At 45.7% G+C, this 27,044-nt stretch overlaps 1 protein-coding gene across 3 annotated transcripts in view; it reads right to left on the reverse strand.

The window, feature by feature from the left end:
- Window positions 1-27,044, reverse strand: part of HTT (huntingtin) — a 138,802-nt gene that overhangs the window by 90,664 nt on the left and 21,094 nt on the right. Inside the window, exons 3-12 of one of the 3 annotated variants that reach the window (XM_044267884.1) lie at window positions 24,693-24,813; window positions 19,609-19,668; window positions 19,154-19,233; window positions 17,376-17,514; window positions 12,641-12,782; window positions 11,734-11,912; window positions 7,442-7,643; window positions 6,294-6,341; window positions 3,569-3,649; window positions 1,839-2,200 (exon numbers count right to left, since the gene is read on the reverse strand). In XM_044267884.1, coding sequence (XP_044123819.1) covers window positions 1,839-2,200; window positions 3,569-3,649; window positions 6,294-6,341; window positions 7,442-7,643; window positions 11,734-11,912; window positions 12,641-12,782; window positions 17,376-17,514; window positions 19,154-19,233; window positions 19,609-19,668; window positions 24,693-24,813 — 1,414 coding nt within the window. The remainder of the gene's footprint in view (window positions 1-1,838; window positions 2,201-3,568; window positions 3,650-6,293; window positions 6,342-7,441; window positions 7,644-11,733; window positions 11,913-12,640; window positions 12,783-17,375; window positions 17,515-19,153; window positions 19,234-19,608; window positions 19,669-24,692; window positions 24,814-27,044) is intronic. The other 2 variants (XM_044267885.1, XM_044267886.1) reach the window with 2 other exon arrangements.

Raw genomic sequence — 27,044 nt, forward strand, 5'->3', positions numbered from 1 at the left:
CACTCATCACCACGTAACTATGTATTTGTTTACTTATTGATTACTCACTTAGTATCTGCCTCCACATGCATGCACACACTCTGCCTAGGGGAGAGTAGTTAAGCCAGGGGTAGTTAAGCCATTGCCTAATGACCAAACCTGGCCCACCACCTGTTTTTGCAAATGAAGTTTTATGGGAATGCTAGTTCATTTACATATAGTCAATAGCTGCTTTCACCAGACAGCAGCAGAGAGGAACGTGTGATAGAGGCTATATGGCTTAGAAAGCCAAAGCTCTTTGCTGTCCGGCCTGTAATGGAAAGGGTCTCTTGACTCCTCTAGAACATTAGCTTCGTGTGAGCAAGGAGTTTTATATGTTGTGCCCTCTACTTTCGTCCCCAGCTTGTGAACACCCCATGGAACTTAACAGGCACTCAGTATACTTGTTCAGCAAATAATTAATGACTACATAACAGACAGGGAAGCATCCCATAAACCAGGAAAGAACTCCACCAATGTGGGAATTATGAAGGGAAGATGTTCATTTTCTACAGGCCAGAGAGACCTGCAGAGGTCCCGTTCCCAGCACTGTTACCCAGTGAACAATGGGGTAATTTCAATAGGTGGAAAGTTTTCAGAATTTCCCATGGCCTTTCATTCCTACTTCTAACAAACCCACCAGAAACCATCCATCGTAAAGAGGCAAGAAACCCCATGGAAGCTGGTGCAATAAACACACAGCAGAATCTCCCACACACACTTAATGGCCAGCACTTTCCCTAACCTTCTCATTTTTCCTGCATACTGTTCCAACTGTATGTCCTACACTTCCCCAGGTCTTCTAGTTAAAACCCCAACTGTGAGCTCACAGCTCTACCAGAGGAACTGCAAATCCACGTGGCCATCAGAAACTGAATCCACGTGACAACCTGACAACTGCTCAATAGGGACGTGCCAGTGATTTATCTCATGATTTTGTCATTCAATGCTTCTGCATTCATCCACGTAAAAAAACCCCAAAAACCAAACCAAAAATGTTCTTAATAAAACCTATTCAATAATAACAGAACATTTAACAGTACAAATTGTTTTTTTAAAAAAGGAGTGTTAAATTCTGTATCACTTTTACCAAACTTGGTGTTCAGACCGTCCTTAAGGTGCTTCCTCTCTGCTAGCTCAGAAACCAGTAATATACTTAACTCCATGCTCTATAAGAGGGGATATGCTGCAGAAGGTTTTGAAAATCCCAAAAAAAAAAAAAAAAAAAAAAAGAAAAGTTAAATACACAGTGTTAATGTTTTTAATTACAATGTATTAAGACCACAGATCTGGGGTACCTGGGTGGCTTAAGCAACTGCCTTCCGCTCAGGTCATGATCCTGGAATTCCAGGATCAAGTCCCACATTGGGCTCCTAGCTCCACAGGGAGTCTGCTTCTCCCTCTGACCCTCTCCCTCTCATGTTCTCTCTCTCACTCTCATTCTCTCTCAAATAAATAAATAAACTCTGGAAAAAGAAGAAAATCTTTCAAAAAAAAAAAAAGACCACAGATCTGTTAATAGGGTCCTTACAGATATTTTAAGTAATGATTTAATCTGTACTCGGCAAGTTCTTAATGAATTTAAAATGCATTCAATTTTAGCAAAATTCGTATCATCAACTAACCTAATCTGACTCCATGTTCAGCACAAATGACACTTAGCCATTGTCTTCAGGGAGGGTCTTAGATGGGGTTGAATTCCCCATTAATGACCTGAGCTGGTAATCTCTGCTCTTTCCTTAGTGAGTCAGACAGGAAGAGGGAAATGAGCAGGAGGGTCTAGGTCTGGGCCTGCTGGCGTGAACACTTCACCCACTTACAATTTCAGAACTGTCCGAAGGGGTCACAGCTGAATCAGGCCCCTCAGTGGTGGTCTGGGAGCTGTCGCTGACTGGGGAGGAGGCCTGGGTGCCATCATTCAGGTCCATGGCTGGGTCAGACGGGACGGCACTGATCTGGCTGGAGCTGTGGCTCAGGATATCCTCCTCGTCTCCGTCAGTGGCTGCGCTCGCCAGGTCACAGCTGGTCAGATCCACCGAGTCTGGCTGCAGCGTATGCTGTGACCGGGGCTGCTCGGTGATGATGTCGTGGCCCACAGAGTCCGCAGCTGAACTGGCAGAGCCAGGAGTGGAGACTCCAGAAGACGCAGCCAGCTCGCCGCCAATCTCACCTTTGACTGAGGCTGAAGACAAAGAAACACACATTCCTCAAAGGGCCAGGGAAACGTTCAACAGGGAATCAAATGCTTATAAAATACCCCAAAATTCACTGTCACTAAATGTTTTAACTGCAAAAAATCGTGAAATAGAGTGAAAATGTGAACTAGTAAATTTCGAAAGCAAGATGAGTGCATTCTTCAAACATTACTAAAATTGCTTTTTACTGTATTCTTGACTTACCCTTCACTCTATTACCATGTCATAGTCATAAAATAAGGATTATCAGTAGGTGTTTCCTAAATGCTATGAAAATTCTCAAATGGTATTTCACTGCAAAAACTGATGTATGCTTAGGAACAATACCACTTCGAGTGTCTGAGCAACTGCTCAGCCTCAGCTTGGAGCAGCGCAGCCAGACCGCGCCCCACAGGCAGGCTGATTGGGCATAAGCAAGTGGGTGCTCTCGCTCAGCAGGTCGCACTCAGAAACAGTGGAAAGTCACCATCTCTTTGACATGGGTTTGCCTTCTTCCCAGACCCTGTTCAAGACTGCTTGAAGCCATCTTAGAAGCAGCCAGTCCTCCCCTCCTGGAGCGCAAATGTGCAGCACGTTTTCCTAGCTCTGTTTTAAAATTCTCATTAAAAAAGCCACACACTACGTAAAAATCAATAAAGAAAGATCTACACCCAGGTGTTAGCAGTGCTCGCTAAAGACCACTGGGTCAGTGAGCCCTCAAGCTATATAATGTGGCAGAGAGCTAGAATTTGGATTTTCTTTTACTTTTGTAATTTAAAAAAAAAAAAAAAAAGATTTCTGTTTTATAAAAAATGAGTAAATAAATAATCACCACTGGAATTATTCAGATTTTCTTTCCCAAATACTTTCGTCCTATTTTCAGTTGTCTAAAAATATTCTTTTGGATAGGATTATACCACTCATTTAATCCAATTATTAGCATATTAATCAATACTTCTCTCATAATGTGAATAAAGAATCTGGTAAACAAATGTAAATTTCTCTCAAGTTAAGCAGTCCACAGACAAATTTTAATCCCATTTTCCTCTTACAACCCATATAATTCATGAGACACTTACCGACCATCCCCTACTACATAAGAGTTATGCTCAGGGAGTAAACCTAATTTTCAAAGATCCTAAAGAAAACAGCAAACATCTGATCCAAGAAAACACACACACATACATTTCAAAGTAAATGTCCTAAAAATAGTATGAACTAGCAACCATTTGAGCAAGCTGGCTTTACCACTATTCCCAGGAGCACAGCCCTTCATGAGGGGCAGAAGAGGGGCAGGGGAGGGGCAGGGAAGGGACAGGGAAGGGGCCAAGAGAAAGACAGGAGGGGTGGTACCACTGTCCCTCCCTGAGAGCTACCTGTGAAGGCGGGGCTGCTGCCCTCCGATCTGGACTCGGAGTCATCCTCCAAGGCTGCTGCTTCTCCAAAGAGCACTTTCCCTAGGAAATGATGTAGCAAGAGTCCTTAAGCTTGCTACAGGAAAGACTTCAAAAATCAAATAGATGCACACTCTAAGCGGAAAATCATAAACATATTTAATTCACTCTCTCATATGGTATAATGTACTTTTGTACCTCTAATGTGCTAAACACAGAGAATGCCAAGATATTATATTTAGATATTACTAAAATCAATAAACCTATACAGCACAAAGTTAAAAGCAATGACTCCCAAACTGTAACACCAAGTATTTTAATAATTAATAAGAATTTACTGACTTAGATCTGTATTACTGTTGGGTAATTTATATTACTATTTGATCTCAAAGACCGTAAGCTATGGCTAGAACCAATTCTGTTAGCCCTTAGGACACTCACGTCGTATCTCCAATGGCAATCAGAGCGTACACATAACCACTGAGCTCCTGAAACAAATAGCACACTGTGTGCCAGCAGCCAAAGGAGTCAAAATAAACACTTAAAAACAGAAAGCGTTCATACACAGAATGTCACCCCAAAAATCACTTCTACTCTCTTCTCCTTTAAGCTGCCAGACTTTATGGTGTAATCAAAACCTGAGGCCAAGGTGCCTGGGTGGCTCAGTGGGTTAAGCCACTGCCTTCGGCTCAGGTCATGATCTCAGGGTCCTGGGATCGAGGCCCGCATCGGGCTCTCTGCTCGTCAGGGAGCCTGCTTCCTCCTCTCTCTCTGCCTGCCTCTCTGCCTGCTTGTGATCTCTGTCTGTCAAATAAATAAATAAAATCTTTAAAAAAAAAAAACCTGAGGCCATATGATCTAGGAGGATAGAATAATAGTTCATCTTTTGCAAAGCTGTAAAAACATATTTTACAGTTCTTGGTTTCCAAATTATATCAATTTGTCTTCTATTGATAAGAAAAAAGGAAAAGTCTTAACATGATTTAATTGGACTAGTTAGATCACCATGGTTACACTACACATAAAGGTCACTAAATGACCCTCTAGAAATAATTATTGGCAATTTCCAATGCCTAACTTCACTAGTTTCCGAGGATTAGGTCATAGATGTGACAATTTCCAGAAATCTATACTGGTGTGAGACTAAAGGGGGAAAAAAGGCAAAGAAAAAGCAGAGGAAACCCAAAATCTATATAAAATGAACACAGCAATTTGGCTTATCTAAGTAACAGGGTTGTTCTTTACAGAACAAGTGACTGACCCTGAGAAAGCAAGAAAAATCCACCCTGTGTGGGGGGGTTAATGAGAACAGTCTCTATCCTGAGAATCAGGGTTTGCCCCCCTGTCCCAAGGAGCCCTCCACAAGGGGTGCAAGGTCCTGGCTGGTGCCAGAAGGGCCCCACCAGGCTGCCACAGAGCCCCTGCCCTCATCCCACATCCAATGTCAATTCTCCTGTTCTCTCTCACAGATTTGCAGATCTCACCGGGGGAATAAAAAGGATTTTTGCAACTGTAACAAAGAAGGCTTAAAAATTGTAGCTGGCAATGAGAAAGGAAAACAAAACAAAAACACAAAAAAGATAGTGGGGACATACCAGCTTCCTACCCAGAAGGAAAAAGCTCATCTTAACAGTGGACCACCCAGGAAGGTGGCTAAGCAATAAGGCACCTCGTCACCTGCCTGCCATGGTCCCCTCCTGCTTCTGGAACAGAGAGACTGACTTTGCCTAGAAGCCATTGGCCTTCAAACAACCTTAGTGTTTCACCAATTTCTCACACTTGATTAAGTATACTGCACTATAACGGCCCAAACACGATGGATTCTAGTTCTAGGAAATGTTTACTTAACCCAGTCAGGGCTAGAATATTAGTCCTGTTAAAGTCCCGTTCAATACTGCAAGTAACACTAGGCATTAGGCTCACAAACTCTCAACTCGTGACACAAAGAAATGTTCATATGTTTGTATCGATTATACCTCAATAAATTCTTTAAAAGATTCATCTTTTTAAGATTTCAAAAGAGAAAATGGCAGCAATTCTTTCCTCTGGATATCCAGACTGGAAAAGAAAATAACTGGTGGGGTCAAGTGTTCATGTGTACCAAATCTCTCCGATTAGAGATCAGAAACACTTAAAAAAATAAAAAAAAAAAAACTGTTATCAGAATGTTCTGGGATGTACAAAGTTAAATACAGCTGAAAAACTGCCATCAGCCCAAATTACCCAAATAATTAACCAAACATCATTCCTGACTAATGCTACACAGAATTCACAGGAAAGCCAAGTTACCTTTATAAAACATAACACAGTCTCTAAGACAGAAGCAGGAGAACTAGAGCAGGCCTATTTCTGTAACTCCAGTTTCACAGCACGGAAGCCACAGCCATGAGCTGAGCATCGCCCGTGGCTGCCTTCTGCCACAAGACAGAGCCAAACAGAGAAGACGCAGGAAGGCCCACAAGGCTAAAACAGGCCCTTTACACAAAAAGTTTGCTGACCCCTGACCAAAAGCATTAGAAATTTATGACAAAGCCATTTTGATACACAAGCAATTTTCAAAAGCCACCCTACAGAACCATTCCGGCCCAGTTACATTTATACATACATCACTCCATGGAGAAGAGGTACGGACACAGTTGACGGCGTTACAGAAATACAGAAAAAGCAACGGGACTCAACACAAGACTCTGATTTCTGAAATAATCACCTTTTTGTTTCCTTGAAAGAACAGGGCTGCATGAAGAACCCCCTCCAGCTGTAAATCACAGAAAATGACAGATGAAAGATAACAAGCTGCTAAAATACAGATGGCATTTGAAAATCTTCAAAAACCGTGATTCAGCTTTAAAACTACAGTGTGTGTGAACGTATATCCACCGGCAAAGCCTCAACACATGAATCCTGACACATGAAAATCCCACCAGCACCCCAATACAAAATTCCAAAATGCGACCTAAAATGTCAAAGCAGCGCAAAGAACGTGCATTTAATAAGTCAAATTAAAAACATCAGAACTCTCAGATTGCTTGGTCAACTACCAATCAGATATAAATTTTCATTAGCAACGATCATTAGTCATTCGCATTTGTAGGGCACGCATTTGTAGGGCACAGAGCAGAGGCCTCTGGAGGTCCCAGGACATGGACAGGCACACCCTCACTATGTGCTCCTGGCTCAGGCAAACATTTACGTTCAGAGGAGACGGCAACGAGGCCTCCAGTCAAATACTCCAGGTTGTCAGTGCCGCTGAAGAAAGACCACATGGCACGTGTGCAGTGCTCAACCAGCCTGGGGGAGGCCGGGAGTCCACTAAGGCCCCAGAAGCCTCCTCTGTGCCAAAGCTAGTTCTCAAGGCCCTGCTTCTGGGATCCCAACTCCTCCAGCTCTCAAGGGGCAGGAGGAAAACAAGTGGTCAGGCCACAGCGCAGCACCCATGGAGGGATGAGGGCCCGACCCCCAAAAGCATAAAGATGAGCAGTGGCGGTGTACAGGAGGGAGTGTCCTAGAGTCAGTGAGAACAGCAAAAAAAGGGCCTTGAGGGCAGAAGGGAACTTGAAAATCCCCACAGGGACATGAAGGTCCCCACCTCTGGCCCAGCGGCACAAGGGTCCTATAAATACTTCTCCTGAAGCTTCGGTTCCACAATGGCCGAGGTGCCATGGAGAGGCAGCCAGGCCAGGGCGGAGAAGCCAGCTTCAGAGGCAGGCCTTGCGCTGTCTTCTGACCTGGTCACGCTGCCATCCTCCAGTCTCCAGACTGGGTTTCCAAGGAGCAGGGCTGGCCCCGCCCGGCGCAGCACCAGCCCCAAACTCCCCAAGGAAGCAGCCCCGCACAGGGCCTCAGGGCTGAACATACCCAGGATCTCCACTATGCTGCCGCTGCGGCTCCGGCAGCTAGGCTGGTGGCGCACAGTGGAGAGTGGCCCGCCGCCTGGAGCTCTCAGGGCCCGCAGGAGCTCAGGCGGGGGCGTCCGCAACAGCTGCTGCAGGAGCTCCAGCGCGCCTGTCACTGCGTTGTGGTCTTGGTGCTGAGTGTAGTGCAAGGTCAGTTCATAGACCTGGAAACAGAGGTACAAGAGGGATCACCGTGGTTTTTAAAATGTGTCCGAGGGTTCACAGCTTTGTATTTTGAGTCTGATGCTGGCAAAATGTGTGCCTCCGTTTCTGCCCCTAGATATGTCTTCATGTTCTACCGCTATGATCATGGCTTCCATGACAGTTTCTAAGTCCTATGACAACCACTGTAAGAGAAAGCCCTTACAAATTAGCAGAGCAGCCCATGAGGGCAGTGGCATGCTAGCGAGACCGTCTGCCTAACTGCCGACGCAGAAATGGAGAACAGAGCTCACGTACAAGGCGAGGACAGCTGGTCTACACAGCCTGCAGGGAACCCTGTGCTGAGGACCACGGCAAACGTTTCCCAACATATTAGAGGCATCACGTCAAAGTTTACCAGTGCTTTTAATATCGTCTTACCTTATGTGAACACGCTGAATGTACTTTTTCTTTGTATATTTTTAATTTTTATTTTAAGATTTTATTTACTTATTTGAGAAAGAGAGCATGGGCAGGAGGGACAGAGGGAGAGGGAGAAGCAGACTCCCCACTGAGCAGGAAGCCTGACACAGAGTTTGATCCCAGGACTCCAGGTTCATAACCTGAGCTGAAGGCAGATGCTTAACTGACTGAGCCACTGAGGCGCCCCTAATCTTAGCTTTTTTTAGTAATCTCTACACCCAGTGTGGGGCTTGAACTTATTATGACTCTGAGATCAAGAGTGGCACACTCTTCAGAATGAGACTGAGCCACCCAGGTGCCCCTCTTTTTCCATTTCATTAGCATTGTCCAATAAAATACTAACACCCAGTTAGATATGAATTTCAGATAAATAATTTTGCATCCTAACTATGTCCTGTGCAATTTCAGGCATACCTGCACCACCAAATTATTCCTGATTTCTCTGCAACTCAAACTGAACTGGTACTCTGTAGGTTTATTTGGTAAGTTGGGCAGCCCTACCTTTACTATTATAAAAGTAACACACATTTAAAAAAAAACAGTCTAGAAGGGTATAAAAAAGTAAGTCAAAGTCTCAGAGGCAGCGCCTTTTCATCGTCGCTGCCGCGTCCTTCCAAGAGGAGCCGCTATCACAAGAGCCTCAGGTCCACAGTCACCATCCTCGGGCCAAACCTGTCCCAACCCCCATGTGCGACAAGCTCTCTGGGAGCACCGCCACCTCCACGTGTTGTCTTCCGGCTCTACTGCTGCAGCTCATTAGTTGGCCCACGGCAGAAAGGGCTGCTGCATCCTACTCTGACGTTCACCAGCACCCCTGCTCATCCATGAGAAGCGCTGGGCCCTTCCCAGGACCCGCACCAGTGCCCATCTGCGCATGCGTGCTCACTCCTCAGACTGCGCAAAGGCTGTAGTCTGTCTACAAAACCTCTCCCAACTCCCTGTATCTGGTCCGATCCCACTCACCCATCAGCACTGGCTCATCATCATGCTTCTTCCGTATGCCTCCCTGACCTTGGCCAGACAGGGGCTCACCACTCTGGGCCCCTACAGCCCACCAACCCACCACCTTACCACACCACTTAGTGATTGTTTGCTTGCTTCTCAGGCTTTTTTAAAAAACATCACAAGAAAATTCTGAGTATGTAATCCCAATACTTATGTATTTATTTTAAAATATTATGTGGCTCCTGGGTGTCTCGGTTAGGCATGTGCCTTCAGCTAGGGTCATGATCCTGGGGTCCTGGGATCGAGCCCCTCGTCAGGCTCCCTGCTCAGCAGGAAATCTGTTTCTCCCTCTCTCTCTGCCCCTCACACCCCCCATGCTCTATCACTTGCTCTCTAGCTGAAATAAAATCTTTTTAAAAAATACTACATAACTACTTCAGAACTCAGATTATCATGTACATTATAAAATGTAAACTAGGTGCGCCTGGGTAGCTCAGTCATTAAGCTTCTCCCTTCGGCTCAGGTCATGATCCCAGGGTCCTGGGATTAAGCCCGGCATCAGGCTCCTTCCTCTGTGGGAAGCCTGCTTCTCCCTCTCCTGCTTACCCTGCTTGTGTTCCCTCTCTTGCTGTCTCTCTCTGTCAAATAAATAAATAAAATCTTAAAAAAAAAAATTAGCTTACAAAATGGGGTGGCAAGCAATACATCCAACTGCCAGGAATTCCACAGGATAACCTGCTTCTCCAACAAATGAACTCTCATCTTATTTGCATACTGATTCCAAAAGAGGAGCATAAACACCTGAGAGAAGGTGAGTGGGTATTTGATGTTCGGGAAATGTTCCTTTTTTTTTTTTTAGATGTGACAATGGGGGACACCTGAGTGGCTCAGTTGGTGAAGCATCTACCTTTGGCTCAGGTCATGATCCCTAGGGTCCTGGCCTGCTTCTCTATCTGCCTCTGCCTCTTTGTCTCTTATGAATAAATAAATAAAATTTTTTTTAGAAAAAAGAGGAGGGGGGCGCCTGGGTGGTTCAGTGGGTTAAAACCTCTGCCTTTGGCTCAGGTCATGATCTCAGGGTCCTGCGATCAAGCCCCACCATCGTGCTCTCTGCTCAGCAGGGAGCCTGCTTCCTCCTCTCTCTCTGCCTGCCTCTCTGCCTACTTGTGATCTTTCTCTCTGTCAAATAAATAAATAAAATATTTTTAAAAAAAGTTTTAAAAACAAAGATGAGTTCTCACCTATAGGGATACATACCAGAATACTTAGAGATGAATTAATATGACGACTGGGATTTACTTCAAAAAAATATAAAAACAGAGAAGGATGTGGGATTATAAGTGAACCATAACTGGCCCTGAGTTGACAATTATTAACACAGGTGATAATTACTGAAGGCTGTTTACAATGCTTTTCTGTCTACTGTTGTGTCTGGAAATCTCCATAATAAAAAGTAAAACAAATAAGATGAGGATAAAATAATCTCTTTTTTAAATGCATTATTGCCACTCGAATACCTGTTTTACTCACTAAAACAACCAGTAATGTTTGTTGTGAGGACATATCTCAAGAGAATGTCATTGCTTGTGTTCTGTGGGACAGCTGAAGGGCAGCTAGCTGGAGCTGGTCGGTCAACCCCACGGATTCTTAGAGCCCACGCCCGCTCGGTTACCCCTCATCCACCTGCACTTCCAGGGCCTCACCATGCACCAGGAAAGAGTCTAAGCACTTTGTAAATACTGCCTGACTGAATGCTTAAATCACTGAATCATCTTCAATTCATGATTTCTAGGCAAGAATTATTTTAAGCCACTTATAATCTTATACCCTACAAAATTTAGGCAAAGGATACAACTCTTAAGTCTACTTGACCAAAATACCTATGAACTACAATGTCGTCAATATGGAAAACAAAGCCAAGGCATCCCACTCAGGACCCCAGATTGTGGGTCTCAACTCCTTCCTGTATATGCCATGAGACCATGAATGCACAGAAAAAGTAAGGCCTTCAGTAGCACCCAGTAGTTTAAATATGCTAAAAATCCTAACATCTGAAGCCAAGTTCACAAAATCCAAAGGCTTAAAATGTAGCTGTCTTATTTCAAGGTTAAGAAAATAACCTGGATGAGCAAGCTGCAAAGAAATGAAGTCCATCACTGCAGTCAGATGCAGACCCCATTGGATGAGAATGCACACGGGGTTTCTCTGTATTGGGAAGAGAAGCTTTAACATACTGTCCCTACACTCCAACGGACCGCGTCCCTAACTCCCTGGGTGTATACACTAGCGCAGCAGATCACAGGTTCCAGGGCCAGAGATCACAGCCAAAATGCTCACCAATGTGTGCCCAGCACACAGTAGGTGCTCAATAAATACCCAGAACTGATCTCATGAGTCCTGGCTTTGCAAACAGGGTAAGAGCATTCTCTGTGGCAGGCAGGAGCCTAAGGGGCGCATGTAATATTCTCTGTAACCTCACAAGAGATTACCCTCACTGTACTCTGAAGTCACTGCCATCCAGAGGTCACACAGCTAGGGGTCGTGACCCAGGATCTGAACCAGGTGGCCCAGCTGCAAAGACCAAGCTCTTAACCCTCAGTGCTGCCATTTCACTTCCAAATGTTTCAATTCTTCCAGTATCCCTCATTTACATACAGGCACCAGAGTAAAGCACACGGCTCCTACCTGGATGAGCTGCTCTGTTGAGGGTGAGACTTCCAGTTCCTTCCGCGTCACCCCAAAGCTGCCTTTCAGGCTCGTGTCTTTGACCTGAGGCTGCAGCAAGGGCACCAGGTACCTGAGTGTGAGCAGCACCCCAAGAATCAGGAGGGTGGAATGTTCACTCTCAACGGGGACCAGCAAGCCTGTAAGGGACCAATGAGATCTCTCAACATCACCATCTGCTGGGGGTTCAGGGCTTAATCTGTTTAAAACAAGAGACCCACAGCAGAACCGTGTTACGAAGTTGGTAGTGAGGGATAAAGACAGCACAGACACTGCTGTGGGAAAGGGAACAGGAACCTCATCCTTGGGCCAAAAACCGGGAAAGGCTTTAAAGGGTAACCGTGACAACCTGAGCTGAGCAAGGCCAGTCAGCATGAGTTTGGCTGCATTTGTAAGTCAGACAGTTCTTTCCTATCAAATACCCACCCCGCCCTTGCTAGTGCTGATCACCATGAAGGACTCCAAATACGGGAGAAGCCGTCAGCACAGAACCTGCCAGGACCCCAGGCTCTGCGTCTAGCCACAAAGACTCACACTCAACCCACAAAAACAGCCACGGAGTGTGCCACTGAGGAAGGCGGGTGGGGTGCCCACGGCCTCACACCCACTGCCCTGCCAGCTGTCCTTGGGCATGGTGCTGCCTGAGCTTCTGCAGAGAGAAGGCTCCTTGTCCTCATCGTCACAACACCCACCATGGGAACATGGCTGCCTCAACATCATTCCCACTCACTAGTTGGCCAGAGCCAAAGGGCCCGGGCTGGTAGCTAAGGGATTGCCCGATTTTAAAGAATTTAAAAGATGTGTCTCAGGTAAATGCTAGCAACTCCAGCACACCATGGGGAAAATCACTCCTACAACTAGCTCTTACCCAAGAGCACATTCAATAGCCAGCTGTAAAAGTACTGGGTCCTCCTCGAGTGCTGGCAGATGCTCACTGCTGAGCCAGCCGCCGTTCGCCGAATGGTCGGGGAGCTTGACTTCAGATTCGCTATGAAAGCCTTTAGTAGAACCTAGGGCAGCAAAAACCCAAGTAGATAAAAAAGACAAAACTCCTATGAAGGTTATCACATTATTTCACAAAATTAGTCCAAATTCTTACAGAGTGAAGGTTATGAACCACTGGACTTTGCTACAGCTAAATAAAAGCACCCCAAATTCGGGATATACCAGAGCAGTTTGCAGAAATGGTCTATTTACTTCCTTACTTTAAGTACAAACTTGCTCAGTATCTATGTCCTCTAGCCAAGAGTGAAAGCCTAAGCTTCTAGAAAAGGGGGACCCACAGCATTTGGGTACAGGGTCAGTCAACGACACCACACAAAATAAAGACAGTGAAAAACAAAAACAAAAACAAAAACAAAACCACCCAAATAATGAAGTCAAGGAGAAGAGTGTAGTAGTCAGCTACAGCCACGTCCCAGCCTGACAGACAGCTTGCGGATGTGCAGTTAATGCCACTAAGAGATGTTCTGTGGTCTGGAAAGCGTGTGGGTGAGCTAAACCACAGCAGCACAGAGCCCAAGAGTATGTTCCTAAGGAGAGAAAAAGACCTTGTCACAGAACCTCCAGAATAACCCAAAGGAGACCACACTACAATTCCAACGATGGCCATCTAAGTGTTAAAAATTTCCAAAGAATGGAAAGGTGTGGGGCGCCTGGGTGGTTCAGTGGGTTGAGCGCCCACTCTTGGTTTCAACTCAGGTCATGATCTTCTGGTCAGAGGAACGAGCCCCTATGCTGGGCTCCCTGCTCAGAGGGGAATCTGCTTCTCTCTCTCCTTCTGCTCTGGCCAACTCCCCTAAGCATCATGTGTGCGCGCGCGCTCTCTCTCTCTCATAAATAAATCTTAAAGAAAAATAAAAGAGGAAAAAAGAAAAGGCATAACCATTAAGCTTCCTGAGTTTGGGAACTAGCTGCCATAAGAACTAGCTTCCTTCACTCTCAACCCCACTCTGAGCAATGATTTGGTCCCCATTACTATGGGCAAGCACTGAGCAAAGCTATCTGGGCTGGGGACACCATTAGGGTCCCACGAACGAGGTGTGACCCCAGGCAAACAAGCAGCACATTAACAGATTGGCACCTGACTTATAAAGAAGCTCATTCTTAACGGTGGGGTTAGCGTCAGCTGGTTCTCAGAGGCTTGTCCATTCCTGGTCAAGTTACAGACTAGATCTCTGGAACCAGAGAGGCAGAGGACCAGACCCTCAGCCCCTGGATGACCCCCGTGCTTTGTGCCTCCAGTGCCTCCTGCAAATACCACCAGAAGAACCCAGTCAACTTATCTCAGACAAACCCTTAACTCTGAGAAAAGATACTAGTAGCTTCAAGTAACTCATCTGAGTGAAAACACACACACATACATCAATGAACTAATACAAATCATTCCACATCAGTCCACACTTACAAGCACAGTGAAAGCTGAGCATTATTCTTAAGAATGAGCCCACAGTAAAGTTCAACAGTTTGGAATAATAAAATCGAATCTCAGAGTTTGAAGGGGAATCACAGGTCCAAATCCCATCATGCTGAGAACATCCTGGAGAAGGCAGCTGGCAGGCCCCCGGACCACCCATGGGCCCTTCTCGGAATGGGAAGAAAGCACACTAGACTGTAGGGCAGACAGCTCCACTTTCCAATAAATACATAGGACAAATTTCTAAGAGTACTTCCCAAGGGGAAAGATGCAAAATCACTCAGCTTTAGAGTACTGCAGGGGATGGAAACGGAAATTAAAATTGAAATACAACACCAGGGCACAGCCATCAGAATGGCTTACGTGAAGGGCCCTGCAGCAGCTAGGTCTGGGAGGAGGCAGAGCCGCGGGATTTCCACACACCAAGGACACTGGCGCAAGCGGGGCAGGCACATGACAGCTTTCTGGCAGCGTCTACAGCAGGTGACACACATTCCTACAACCCAGCAGCACCCCGTTCCAGGATCCGCCACCGCAGGCTGTATACGTGCTCCAGGTGACATGCACAAGGACAGGCACGGCAGCAGCCAGTCGCTCAGCTACAGTACGTGGTAAACCGTGGCGTGTTCAAACAGCAGGGCACCCCACAGGTATGAACACTGCATGAATTACCCACTGGTGACAGGGAAGACCCTCGCCAACTTAATGTGTGGCAACAAACAAACAAAACCAGACAAAAAGAATGCACACTGCACGGCTCTGCATATGTTGAATTTAAAAACAGCCCCCGTGGCTTCAGAAGCCCAGTCAGCATCCCCTGCCAGGGAGGAGGGGAGTGCAGCAACGGGGGCCGGCATGAAGGGCGCCTGGGCCTGGAAACATGCTACTCCACTTTGGGATGGTTTGCCAAGGGCCACAGCGGCAATTCCCGTGCTGCCTGCGTGTGTAACACACGTGAGTGAAACAAGCCTCAGGAGGCATCTCAGTCCCTGACAGGCCCTCCTGAGAATGAAAACACACCAGAGGGGAGGAGACTTTGGAACAAAAGGGTTGCGCTGGGCGTGTGAACGAAACTCTGCCACCCAGACGCTCCCTGAAAATCATGCACAGCTCTTAGAAACATCAACTTACAAGGACAAAAAGAGGACAGGGACAAGAGAAGATAGGAGGCATCCACAAATTCTGCAAGCTGGAAAGGAGGCAAGTGCTGAGTGCCCACCTTGTGGCCCATGGGGAAGACGTTCACAAGTATACTTTCCGGTGAGCTGGGGCGGGTAGTCTGAAGGCCACTAACAAGAGGCCAGCTCACTCAAGCCACAGAACTGCAAGAACCGCGCAAGCTCGGGAGGCCCCAGAGACATGGGAAAGCAGCCTGTCTGCCCTGGTGAGCATTGCCGGCCACAAAGCCCTGGGTCTCCTCTCCCCCAGGGTGGCCCAGAAAAGTGGTCTTCACGTCCCACCTCCCAAAAAGAATGCGGGATAATCTCCAGAGATGTCGGCATAGCCAAGGTCAGACATGGGACACAGACAGAAAACAGAGAAATGAAGAAAAAATGTGCATTCTGACCAGGGAGACCGCTGGCCCTGCCTATCCCAGAATTCCAGGACAAACGAAGCCAGGTTTATCCCTCCAAGCAGGAGAATGAGCAACCTTCCTCTAGAGATACTGACCACCTCAAAAGGAAAAGGCTTACTGAGGCTGACACTTAGAGAGACGCAGTGGAAAAGCAGGCTCACCATCTATTACCTCAGGAAGCCCACCATGGGACAGACCTTGCCACACACATGCTTCCAATAAGCTTTTTAAAGTCTCACTCAAATCTAAAGGGACAACTTCCAACATAAAAGTGAAAGACCAGAACAGAGAGAACAGAGGAAGACAGAAGAAGCAGACAATTTGGAAGTCAAAGAAAGTTCTTAAGAAACCTGTGATCGATATCCTTAGAAAATAAGGAGTGTATTCATGAAGCAAGAGGAGGATGCCAGAAAACAAACATTCTAAACACAAGAAGCACCTCTTAGAAATTAAAAATATAACAGCAGGAACAAAAATTCAACAGAAGGGTTTAAGATGGACATCTAGAAAGTACAGAAAAAAAGAAAAGGAAAATAGAAATAAAACGTAACACAAATTCCATCACAACAAGGGAGTATGCCTAGAAAGGTAAAGACATGGCATCTAGAAATCAGGCATCAAACAGGAGAGCACCAAAAACAATTCCTAGGAGGACAGCAAAGCAAAGTCCTCAGACCTAGAGCATCTGAATCAGACTGGGGCAAACAGCTGGAGAATTCTAAGACAGAAGACTCCAGTAGAGAAAAAGGACCCAATACATTATCTGTCATGTGGAGAACTGCACTGAGACACATTTTACAAAGCTGTTGGAAGGTATGAGAAGTCATAAATGACCAAAGAATAACAAGCAAAATAAAAATGAGGCAATTGTTTACTCCCAAAAAACTAAATAGTTCAAGAAATAGAATCCAAGAACAGAACATAACTTGTTGTGACTATTACTTGGGCATGATAATGTCACACTGATATGGATAGAACTACATTAAGAAGGAACTGGGTTAGGGCTAAATTTATCTTTCATAGTAAAAAAAAAATTTCTTTTTTAAATAGCAGTACAGAGTTATAATATACATGCTATACAGCGTGCTATCTAGAAATGTGCAGGTAAACACTAACAAAGGACTGACCCACAAAAAGGAGGAAGTCAAGAATCTATAATCTCCAAACTAAGTGGCAGGGTCACAATTTCTGGACATTAAAAAAATACGAATGTGGGTAGGGAGGTTGCTTGTTTTGCTTGTTGAGGCACAGAACAAACAAAAAGGCAAGTGGTCCCCACCGGCTACAAAGCCATCATCAGTGGGCTTCTCCTGCCTGCACCTCTCCCAAGCTAGATTAAAGAGTCAGTCTAATATACCCAAAAATCAATCTGTTCTGGAAAATTGCCTCTTGAATTTGCATCTGTATACACTCTCCCTATTCGACTCCTCACCAAATGATAAGAAAGCGGAAGTAGAAAGCTTTCGTGTGCTTCAAAATAATTGGAAAGATTTTCTTCTAAATCATGAAGCATAGCATAACTCAAGAAGCACTCTCAAATGACTGCCTGTTCGAAAGCCCTAACTGCATACCAGATTCATTCATGTTTATGACTTGAGGTAATAATCATACCTTAATTTCATTGTCATTTGCAAAATTGCCAAAAGAAGCCATAATTTTGGGTACAGCTGCAGCCAAGGTCTCCTGAACAGATTCCTCAGGTCTCTTGCTTATTCGAGTCAGGCAAGGCAAAAGGTTTACCAAGTAAGGCCTGCATATGTGAAAGGAACAGGAGTTATTCTTCCAGGTCTACTTTGGTGAGAAATATAAGCAATTATTTAGTACCTGTAGAGAACAGCCAGTTTTTATATGCAAAACAGTCCTTAACAGAAAGTAGACAAACCTTGGCAAAAAGAACAGGAGGGCTAAACGCAGACTAAGTTCAACTGATGGGAGACACTCATCCTTCACTTCTCCTGTGATCACAGAGGACTCTCAAAAGCTTGTTTTAAAAATTGTCTGTAGTAAATTGTAACAGTAAAATACTCATATTTTAAATTAGAAAATAATAGATAAGAAAATACCAATTTAAAAAAAAAGAAATGAAAAAGTTTTCTTGAACAGGGAGCAAGGAAATACTTCTAAGTGTTCAGACTAAATAAGGTCTTAGAGGTAAGACCTGGTCCTCCAGAGAGGAGGCACAGACGGTGCACAATGCGGGAGAATGAGTCACCAGGCAGAAGGCTGAAACCACATGAGTCCCCTCAACAAACACGGGACTAACATGACAGGAGCCTTTGTGTGGCAGAGACAAGCAGGTCTCCACCTGGGACTATAGCAGGAAAACTAGGCTGGCTTAAGGAGAAGACCATTTGCCAGAAAAAAAATAAACCAGGCATGATGAACAAGAGAAACTTGCCTGACTTTTTGAAGAAGCAAAATCAGGCCAAAGAGTCAACTGAGAGTGTCTGAGATGATGGTGGCCACTGGAGGCAAGACCTGCCTGGGTAAGGAGTCTGGAATTTATCTGAACACCTCTGGGAAATGAGTAAAAAGTTTAAGTAAGGGAATGACATGAGCCAATCACATTTTTTTAAGGTCACTCTGGCTGCTATGTGGAGAACTTGGGATGTGCTGCTTCGGAAGTAGAATGAAATTTTCAAAATAAGGAAAATAAAAGAAAAAGGTTCTATAAAAAGAAATTTCCTTGGTGATGCATCTCACAGCAGCCACTTAAGATTCTTACTAAACTCAAACTCAGTGGGATAAATCGCTGGTTCTTATTAACAGTGAGAGTTTCGGCCCCTCCACCGGTTCCTTGGGGACACAGCCAAGGGTTTATGGATGTGAGTTTTATCACTTAAGGAGAAGGAAGGCACAGATGAAAACTGGGGTCTTCTGATTCTCAGTCCATTGAGGACAGACTGTTCCCACCAGTCAGATCTTATTCACAGTTTAACGGTCATAGTTTTAACTCGTGTGAGAGACACAGGCATATCATTCTATAAGCAATGGGGAGACTGGTTCTCAACCATCAACCATGTGACAACAACTTGTCAGCAAACAGCACGTGCCGAAACGGCTCTCAGGGCTGGGCTGCAGCAGAGGACAGACAGGGGAGATCCCTGCTGTCCTGGGGCGCACACCTCTGTCTCTTGGGGAGGGGGGCCGGCAGAAAATAAACAAGCACACTGATTAGTGTCCCTGAGTATTTCTGAGAGTGAGAAGTGCTACGAAAGGAAGACAAGCTAAGAAACATGGGTTGCCACGTGGAGGGCAGAGGCAGACGACATTAGAACTTGGGGAAGTCCTCTGAGCCAGTGACGCCAAAGCCAAGAGGGAAGGAAGCCACAGGCGTTGGACCGCCCCCCTCAGCAGACAGTAAGAATATTCCAGAGCGCACAACTTACCTGCACTTCTGAGGCCGGACCAGGTGAGCCAGCTCAGCAAACCTCCACAGGGCGGCACGAAGGCTCCGGGGAGCACCGTTCTGAGAGGGATGAGAGTGGTGAGTCACGCTTAAGAATCACGGATGCTACTCCGAAAGGACTTCATAGGAACAAGAGCATTTACGTGATCGCTTATTTCTATGTTTAGACACAAAGCCACGTAAACTGTAACTGCCGCAGTTACAGAAGCATCACAGTCTCGGGACGTCAATTACAAAGACGGAAAACTTAATTCCCCTCCCATCTCATAAACAGTGAAAAGGAACCTTGTGAAGGAAAATAAAGCGGTGAAGTGTACTTTACCAGAAGCATTTCCGTCTAACATTCCCACTTAGTAAATAAGACAAGATTTCACACATGCTGCTCAATCCAGGGAAGCAGCACCATTGGCTCAGAAAGAGAACATCAAAGCCTACCTTTTTGATTTCCTTATACAGCTCTAACTGCAGCCTCGGCAGACTGGAGTCCATCAGGGCCTGCAACAGAGCACCAGGACTGAGAAGACTCACTCCGCCAGCCCGGTAGAAAACGAAAAGGCAACTAAAATTTCAACCTGGGGGCAAAGTGGAATTTTAGCAACTAAATTTGGCAAGCTAAGCTAAGAAACTGCTTGTTGAGAAAGAAGCACATACATACAGGCAACCACTGAATAAACCAGACACAGGTCACCCACTCGAACAAAAAAACAGAAAGGAAAGAATTTAACTTGATGTACAATGAAATACGACATAATACTGAAATCCAGCGGTAGATGGCCCAAATTCATTCTAACGCTCTTATGTTAAATCTTAACATTCAAGGAGAGGAGAAAACATCTGAAAGGTTTGCCTTCTTCACTGAAGTGCACACTGCTGGACAACCCAACATCAACAATGGCCTGGAGTCTGTGGCGCCAGGAGGGCAATGAGCACACATGGAAGACCAGAGCCCCTCCCTCTGGCGGGCAGGGATACCGTCCTTTCTGAAGGTCCTCCCTTGACGCACAGGTGCTCCCAGGCCTGTGGTTCAGAGCTTGCAACCAGTAAGGAACCTCGTGCTCCTCAGAATGTGCCCCCATCCCTGCTCACCTCTGGGCCCAACCAAAACTGATGGCCACCAGGCGAACTTCAACCCAGCAAGAATGGCCAAGGGCTACCACCACTAGTGGCAGAGCCCGTGTTCAAGAGGGTTTCTCAAGATGTAAGAAAGGGAGAAGAGAGATTCCCGGCCCCCACTCTCGCCCGCAGGAACCCTCTCCTCTGAAATGGTACTGCCAATGATGGCCTGTCCGACAAGAAGAGAGGAAAGACAGAACTGAGCTGCAAACCAAGCTTGTTCCATGTGATAGAGAGCATATCCTATCTACAACCTGAGCTGCTTGTAGTAAAACTCATATGGGTTCATCCACCGATTAAGTAAATTTGAAAACCAAAAGCAGAGTCACCTTTGGGAGCTTCTGAATTATAACAGTATCTCAGAAATGTGTAAATCCTAACTCTTCAATTTCAGTTTGTACTAATTCCTTAAGCAAGCACATCGAAACAAACATATATTAAAGATGCTACTCTGCAAATAAAACCAGAAGCCATATCCAAGTTTTATTTCAATTTGTTTTAGAAACCAATCTCAAACTTTCTTTATAACAAGAGAAAACCAAACCTCAAACCCCTAATAAGAGCACAGAATCAGGGTTCCCAGTCACTGCATGATAGCAATCCGATACCCCCCACCCCGCACCCAAATCCCTTCCTTACCAAAGCAGACACACCCACTCAGCTGCCAGGTGGAGCCCCTGACAGCCCACCTCTGCCTCCTTGCTCCCCCTCCCACAGCCACCATCCCCTCTCAGACCTTACTCTCCCAGGACAGGACTATTCCGCCTCCCACATGGATTCTCAGTATGCAGGTCTTTCTCTACTCTAAGGCAGGCCACACTCCGTCACCACGTTACTCTTCCTAAATAAAGCACTCCACTGCCCACGTCAAAAATCTTTGAGAGTGGGCACCTGGGTGGTTCAGTTGGCTAAGTGACTGCCTTCAGCTCAGGTCATGATCCCGGAGTCCCGGGATCAAATCCCGCATCTGGCTCCCTGCTAGGCAGGGAGTCTGCTTCTCCTACTGACCTCTTTCCACTCATGTTCTCTCTCTTTCTCATTTTCTCTCTCTCTCTCTCAAATAAATAAATAAATAATTTTTTTAAAAAAATCTCTGAGAGCTCCTATTTACCAAATAAAGGCCAAGCCTCCCTGAACCGACCCTCAATGCCTCCCATTCCCCTAGGGCACACACCAGAGTCACTCTCCTCTGTGAGCCTGCAGAGGCCTCCTGGAGCCCCCTCGAGACAGGGGGCTACAGGAGTTAAAGAGATCTCTAATCTCCTCACTCACCTACTAGCCACCACCTCCAAGAAACCTTCTCTGGCTCCCAAACAGAAGACATCTCAGTCTCCAGAGTGCCATGATGACTTGCCAATGTCTCTCAGAACTTAGAGTTCAGTGCCATGTACTGAGTGATTTCTGTTTGAATGTGCTTTCCCACCTGAGCAGGAGCACACTACGAGGCTGAATCAGATCCCCACTGCATTGTCCTATATTAATGAAAAGCAACATGTCCCCTTGGCTTGGGCCATGAGTCTGGTCTCATCAGAAGCATGTAACAACACACAACAGAAGACAAAAGTCAAAGACCTGACTCCCAGGTGACGTCTGTGTTCCTGCCCCTCCCTGACATCTGAGCAAAGGAATCTCTGCACCAGGAGGCCTAACATAGGGGAAATAGGACAGGAGATGGCCAGAATGACAACTCTGGCCTTAAGTTATGAACCAGGGTCACAGCTGACAACCACCATACATACGCCAAGCTATTCAGTCCAGCACTTCTTGGAAATGCGTCACTGAAGAAGAAAGGCTTGGAAAGCAGAACAAAGCCTACATGTCCAATGGCCAACATCAGAGCAGTCTGGGGTCATATTATTCCCTCTGCCCTCCTGAATCCCTCTCTTGCCATGAAGCAAGGCATGGTGCCCTCTTTAGATATTCTGAGTCTAAGCAACAAGTTCAAGAACTAAAACATCAGAAAAAAACCAGTCTGGTCCTGCCAGTAGGAATAAATAAAGTAAGCAAGGACATTGAGGCCTGAAGAGAAGAAAACATGACTGAAAAAGACTATCTGTAAATATGCTATGGGACCCCACACACATGGACCCCACACGCATGTGAGTATCATTAACCGGTCACAGGCATGGAAAGGAAGGACAGGGCCGCTGGCCGTAAATTGCTGGTGACGGTGGGGTGCCAGCAAAAGCAGGGAGTGCCAGCAAAAGTAGAAGAGCAGGCAGCTACCTACAGATGGAGGAGGGCCTCCCTAAGGCTGCTCCCGCCTTGGAGCTCCCTGCCCAGCTCCCTGGGCAGGGAGGCTGAGGTGAGAAGAGCCCAGAAAGTGTGGCTAGCCAAGTAACATGCTGGTGGGGGGAAGGACCTCTGTTTGACAGGAGACCAAGGAGTCTGTGTAACAGAAGAGGGAGTGCAGCTGCTGTTCTTCCACACCCTGTAATCTCTTTGGGTGAGAATCTAAAAATCTCATTATTGGGGCACCTGGGTGACTCAATCAGTTAAGCATCGGCCTTCGGCTCAGGTCATGATCTCAATGTCCTGGGATAGAGCCCTCCATTGGGTTCTATGCTCAGTGGGAAGTCTGCTTCTCCCTCTCCCTCTCCCCCTGCTCATGATGTTCTCTAAGAAATAAGTAAGTAAATCTATTTATAAATACAAAATGTAGGGGCGCCTGGGTGGCTCAGTGGGTTAAAGCCTCTGCCTTCGGCTCAGGTCATGATCTCGGCGTCCTGGGATCGAGCCCCGCATTGGGCACTCTGCTCAGCAGGGAGCCTGATTCCTCCTCTCTCTCTGCCTGCCTCTCTGCCTACTTGTGATCTCTATCAAATAAATAAATAAAATCTTTTTTAAAAAATTAATTAATAAATACAAAATGTAAATTTTTTTGAATTTCATTAAAAAAAAAAAAAAGACTCATTATTAATAAGAGTCCTTCTCACCACTTGGAGGACCAGTGAGTGGCCAGGATGGCGCTAAACACACTGCTTTTGATCCTCACACACGCTCACATATAGCACCGCACTCTGTCTGACTCCCTTTGCAGGGAAGGAAACTGAGGCTCACAGAATTAATACATTTCCCAAAGTTGTTCAGTGAGTAGGGGACAGAGGCAAGATTCAAACACAGGTCTCCTTGACTCCAAAATTCGTGTATGCCCTATCTGCCTGGCAGAGGGCCTCAATCTCCTTGAGCAGGAAGGGGGAGTGATCCTCTTGCTGAGGAAGGCAGGGCCCGTGAAGGAGAAAGGAAGGGTAACCACTTGGCCAATGTAAAACATAACCAACCACTCTCCAGAGAAAGGCCTGAGAAGGACTCCAAAGAACAGCTTTGTTTCTTGAGATCCTAACGAGAAGGGAAATAGTCACTAATCTACGTTAGCTTGTAGTCCTTGGTTTATCTGGCCATATGAGGATTCCTAAGAAAAGAGCCTGCAAGGGAAATGAAGAGATGCAGGCTCTTCTCTAAGACTTATCTAAATTTCAGGGGTGGAAGTGGAAGCCGTAGGGGAAAAATAAGAAAACTACAAAGGTCCAATAAACAAGAATCCCTTCAGAGAAAGAAACAAGGAAAAAACAATTCTGGGGAGATGTACAGTGCTAACCCCAACGCTGGCGCCCGGACAACAGGGGCGCTATGAGTCTGCACACACAACCCGAAAGCCCCATCACTGACAAAGGTGGCCTAGAAGGTGACCAGGATGACATGGGGACACAAAGTAGGAAAAGGGCAGAATGAGAAAAACAAGAATAGTTTTCCAATACATTAAGAACTGTGGAAGAAGGATTTTATCTTCAAGCACAGTAGAAAACAGGAGCTTAAAGCTCTGGTGGTCCTGGCCCCAAAGTCAGCCTCAGGAAGCAGCAGGGGAAGAAGACGGTGTTTCCTCTCCACTCCCTACCTCGCCTGTGGCCCAAGCGCTTTGGCTTTCTGGCTCTGCCATCCTGCTCTGGGAACTCCTTCCCCCCAGCCCCGTCACACCAGCCCCAGCGAGCGTCTTATGGGAGCCTTGTCTCCTGAGGAGGTCTCTGCTGGGCCGGGGAAAGCAGACAAAGGAAGAGAGTCCAGACACACCATACAGAAACTACAAATGGGAGTCCATTAACCCATCCCCTGCCCTCCCAGGGCCTCGTGGCTGCTCTAGGCTCTGCCCAAACAAAAGTTGGTGCCTTAGTGACATATTCCTCAAGAACACCCAGCAATCCCCAGCAGTGTCCCCATGACCTATGCACAACACAGACAGAGCAGGGGTAGCAAGCACACAGGCAGATACGAGCTCCACCAAAGTACATGCCAGGTGAAACAAGCACAAACATCCAGAGGGACCGTGGCACTCGAGACAGAGGAAGGTACTTTAACAGCTACTCCCCCATCCACAAGTCCGGTCCAGAGAGCGCAGCTCATGGGCTTACTTTGATGACTCTGTTGAGGCACTCATCAGCCACCATCCGGACATCCGACTCTGCATCATCGCTGCACAGCAGAAAAAGTTCCATAGCGATGCCCAGAAGTTTCTGAAATTCTGGAGAATTTCTAAGGAAAAAAAAAAAGGAGAGAGAGAGACTGTCACAGCCCAGAGGAACCTACGAAGACATGACACCGAAATGCAATGAGGCATCTGGTATCTTATATGGGATTCTAGAACAGAAAAGCAACATTATGAAAAAATGAAGGTCGATAACTATATTAATACTGATTTATTAATTGCAAAAAATATGCCATAGTAATATAAGATGCTAATAACTGGGGTAACTGAATGTGGGGTACAGGGGAACTCTCTATACTCTCTTCACAATTGTTCCATAAATCTAAAGCCATCCTAAAATGTAAAAGTTTATTTAAAAAAAGAAATTGTATTTGCAATACAAATTTCATTTTTTAAGGGTTTTGTTAAAAAACCTTAAAAAGAACTGTTTTATACATAATAAAACTCAATTAAAAAAAAAGAGGCAGGGGCGCCTGGGTGGCTCAGTGGGTTAAGCCGCTGCCTTCAGCTCAGGTCATGGTCTCAGGGTCCTGGGATCGAGTCCCGCATCGGGCTCTCTGTTCAGCAGGGAGCCTGCTTCCTCCTCTCTCTCTCTCTGCCTACTTGTGATCTCTCTCTGTCAAATAAATAAATAAAATCTTTAAAAAAAAAAAAAAAAAGAGGCAAAAAAGACACTGCTTCACTCCCAGATAGCCCCCTGCTCTCTGCCAACAGGTTACTTTTACTCTTACAATATGCTTGGAATCCTCACTACAGTAAACCAATATAACTGTTTTATGCCTTTTAAATCATGCTTTCGATGTGTTCCGAAGCACAGCCATATTGCACCGTAGACTACATGAGACCATGGCCAGGCTGTGGTTTTGCTCCTCTAGCTCAGTCCTGAGAAGACTAGAGACTCTGTAATGCTTACAAGTGATTTTGAAATGTCTGACTGAGAGAGCTGGTCTGGGCTGTCACGATCCACGTGGCTGAACACAGCCAAGACAGAGACAGGCTGACGGGCCACATTCGAGAAACTGATTTCACAGCACCACGGAGAACTGAAAGCCAGTAATACGGCCCCTGTATAATGCTGTTATTTCTGAATCCTCAAAATCCAACTGCTGTTTTACCATCTCAGCCTGGAATACTCTGAAATGGGGGTCAATGCTCCCTTCCCACCATGTCCTAATTCCTACCAACAGTCAGAAGAAACACAAGCCTAAGAGAATCCAAAGGACCACCTTAGCAATGATCGACAAATACAAGCAAGACACAAAACACGCCACCCAGCAGCATGTCAGACCTCACCCAGGCAGACCACACCTGTGATCCACAAGGCCTCCCAGAGGTGGGCACAGCATTCAAATGCTGCCCAAAGAAGTGCTTAGCTACAGAAGCACAGCGTGAGTTACAGGTCTGACTTTGTGCTTTCTAATGGATACATCAAAAATAAAAAGAAACAGGTAAAATTAGTTTTAGTAACAAATTTCATTTAGGGGTCCCTAGGGGGCTCCATCAGCTGAGCATCACCTTCTGCTCAGGTCACGATCCCAGGGTCCTGGGATCAAGACCCGTGTCGGACTCCCTGCTCAACAGAAGCCTGCTTCTCCCTCTGCCTGCTGCTCCCCCTGCTTGTGCTCACTCTCTAACAAATAAACAAATTCTTAAAAATAATAAATATAGTAATATATTTCATTTAATCCAACATATCCAAAATATGACTATTTCAATATGTAATCAATATGAAGAAATTATTGATAGACATAATCTTTTTTACAGCACATCTCAATTCAAACACAAAATTTTCATCAGTGGTATGTTATCTGTGTTTAGACTTTATAAAACCCACAGTTAGAAGTAGGTTCACTTGCAAGTAACAAATAAGTTCTGAAGATCCAATGCACAACATAGTGACTATAATCAATAATACTGGATTATGAACTTCAAAGTTGCTAAGAGATCGGATCTTACCTGTTGTCAATACAGAAAAGAAACAGCAATCCTGTGACGCGACACAGGTGTCAGCTAAGACTACTGTGGCCTCACACTGTGGTACATCCACGCATCAAACCAACATGCTGTCAACCGCAAACACACTGTCATGGATCAATCATATCTCAATTAAAAGAAAAAAGCAAGTTCAGATACCATTTCAAACCATGCATAAAAGTTCTCCAATAATCAGACTGAAGATTGATTTTTAAATTTTATTAATAAAACAGACACTGGGCTAATGAGGTTACAGATTTCTTCTTGAGAGAGCTTTAGAAATGTGTCTGTCATGAAACCTGTC

Source organism: Neovison vison, chromosome 11 (assembly GCF_020171115.1).
Source record: "Neovison vison isolate M4711 chromosome 11, ASM_NN_V1, whole genome shotgun sequence".
In the NCBI taxonomy this organism is placed as follows: domain Eukaryota; kingdom Metazoa; phylum Chordata; class Mammalia; order Carnivora; family Mustelidae; genus Neogale; species Neogale vison.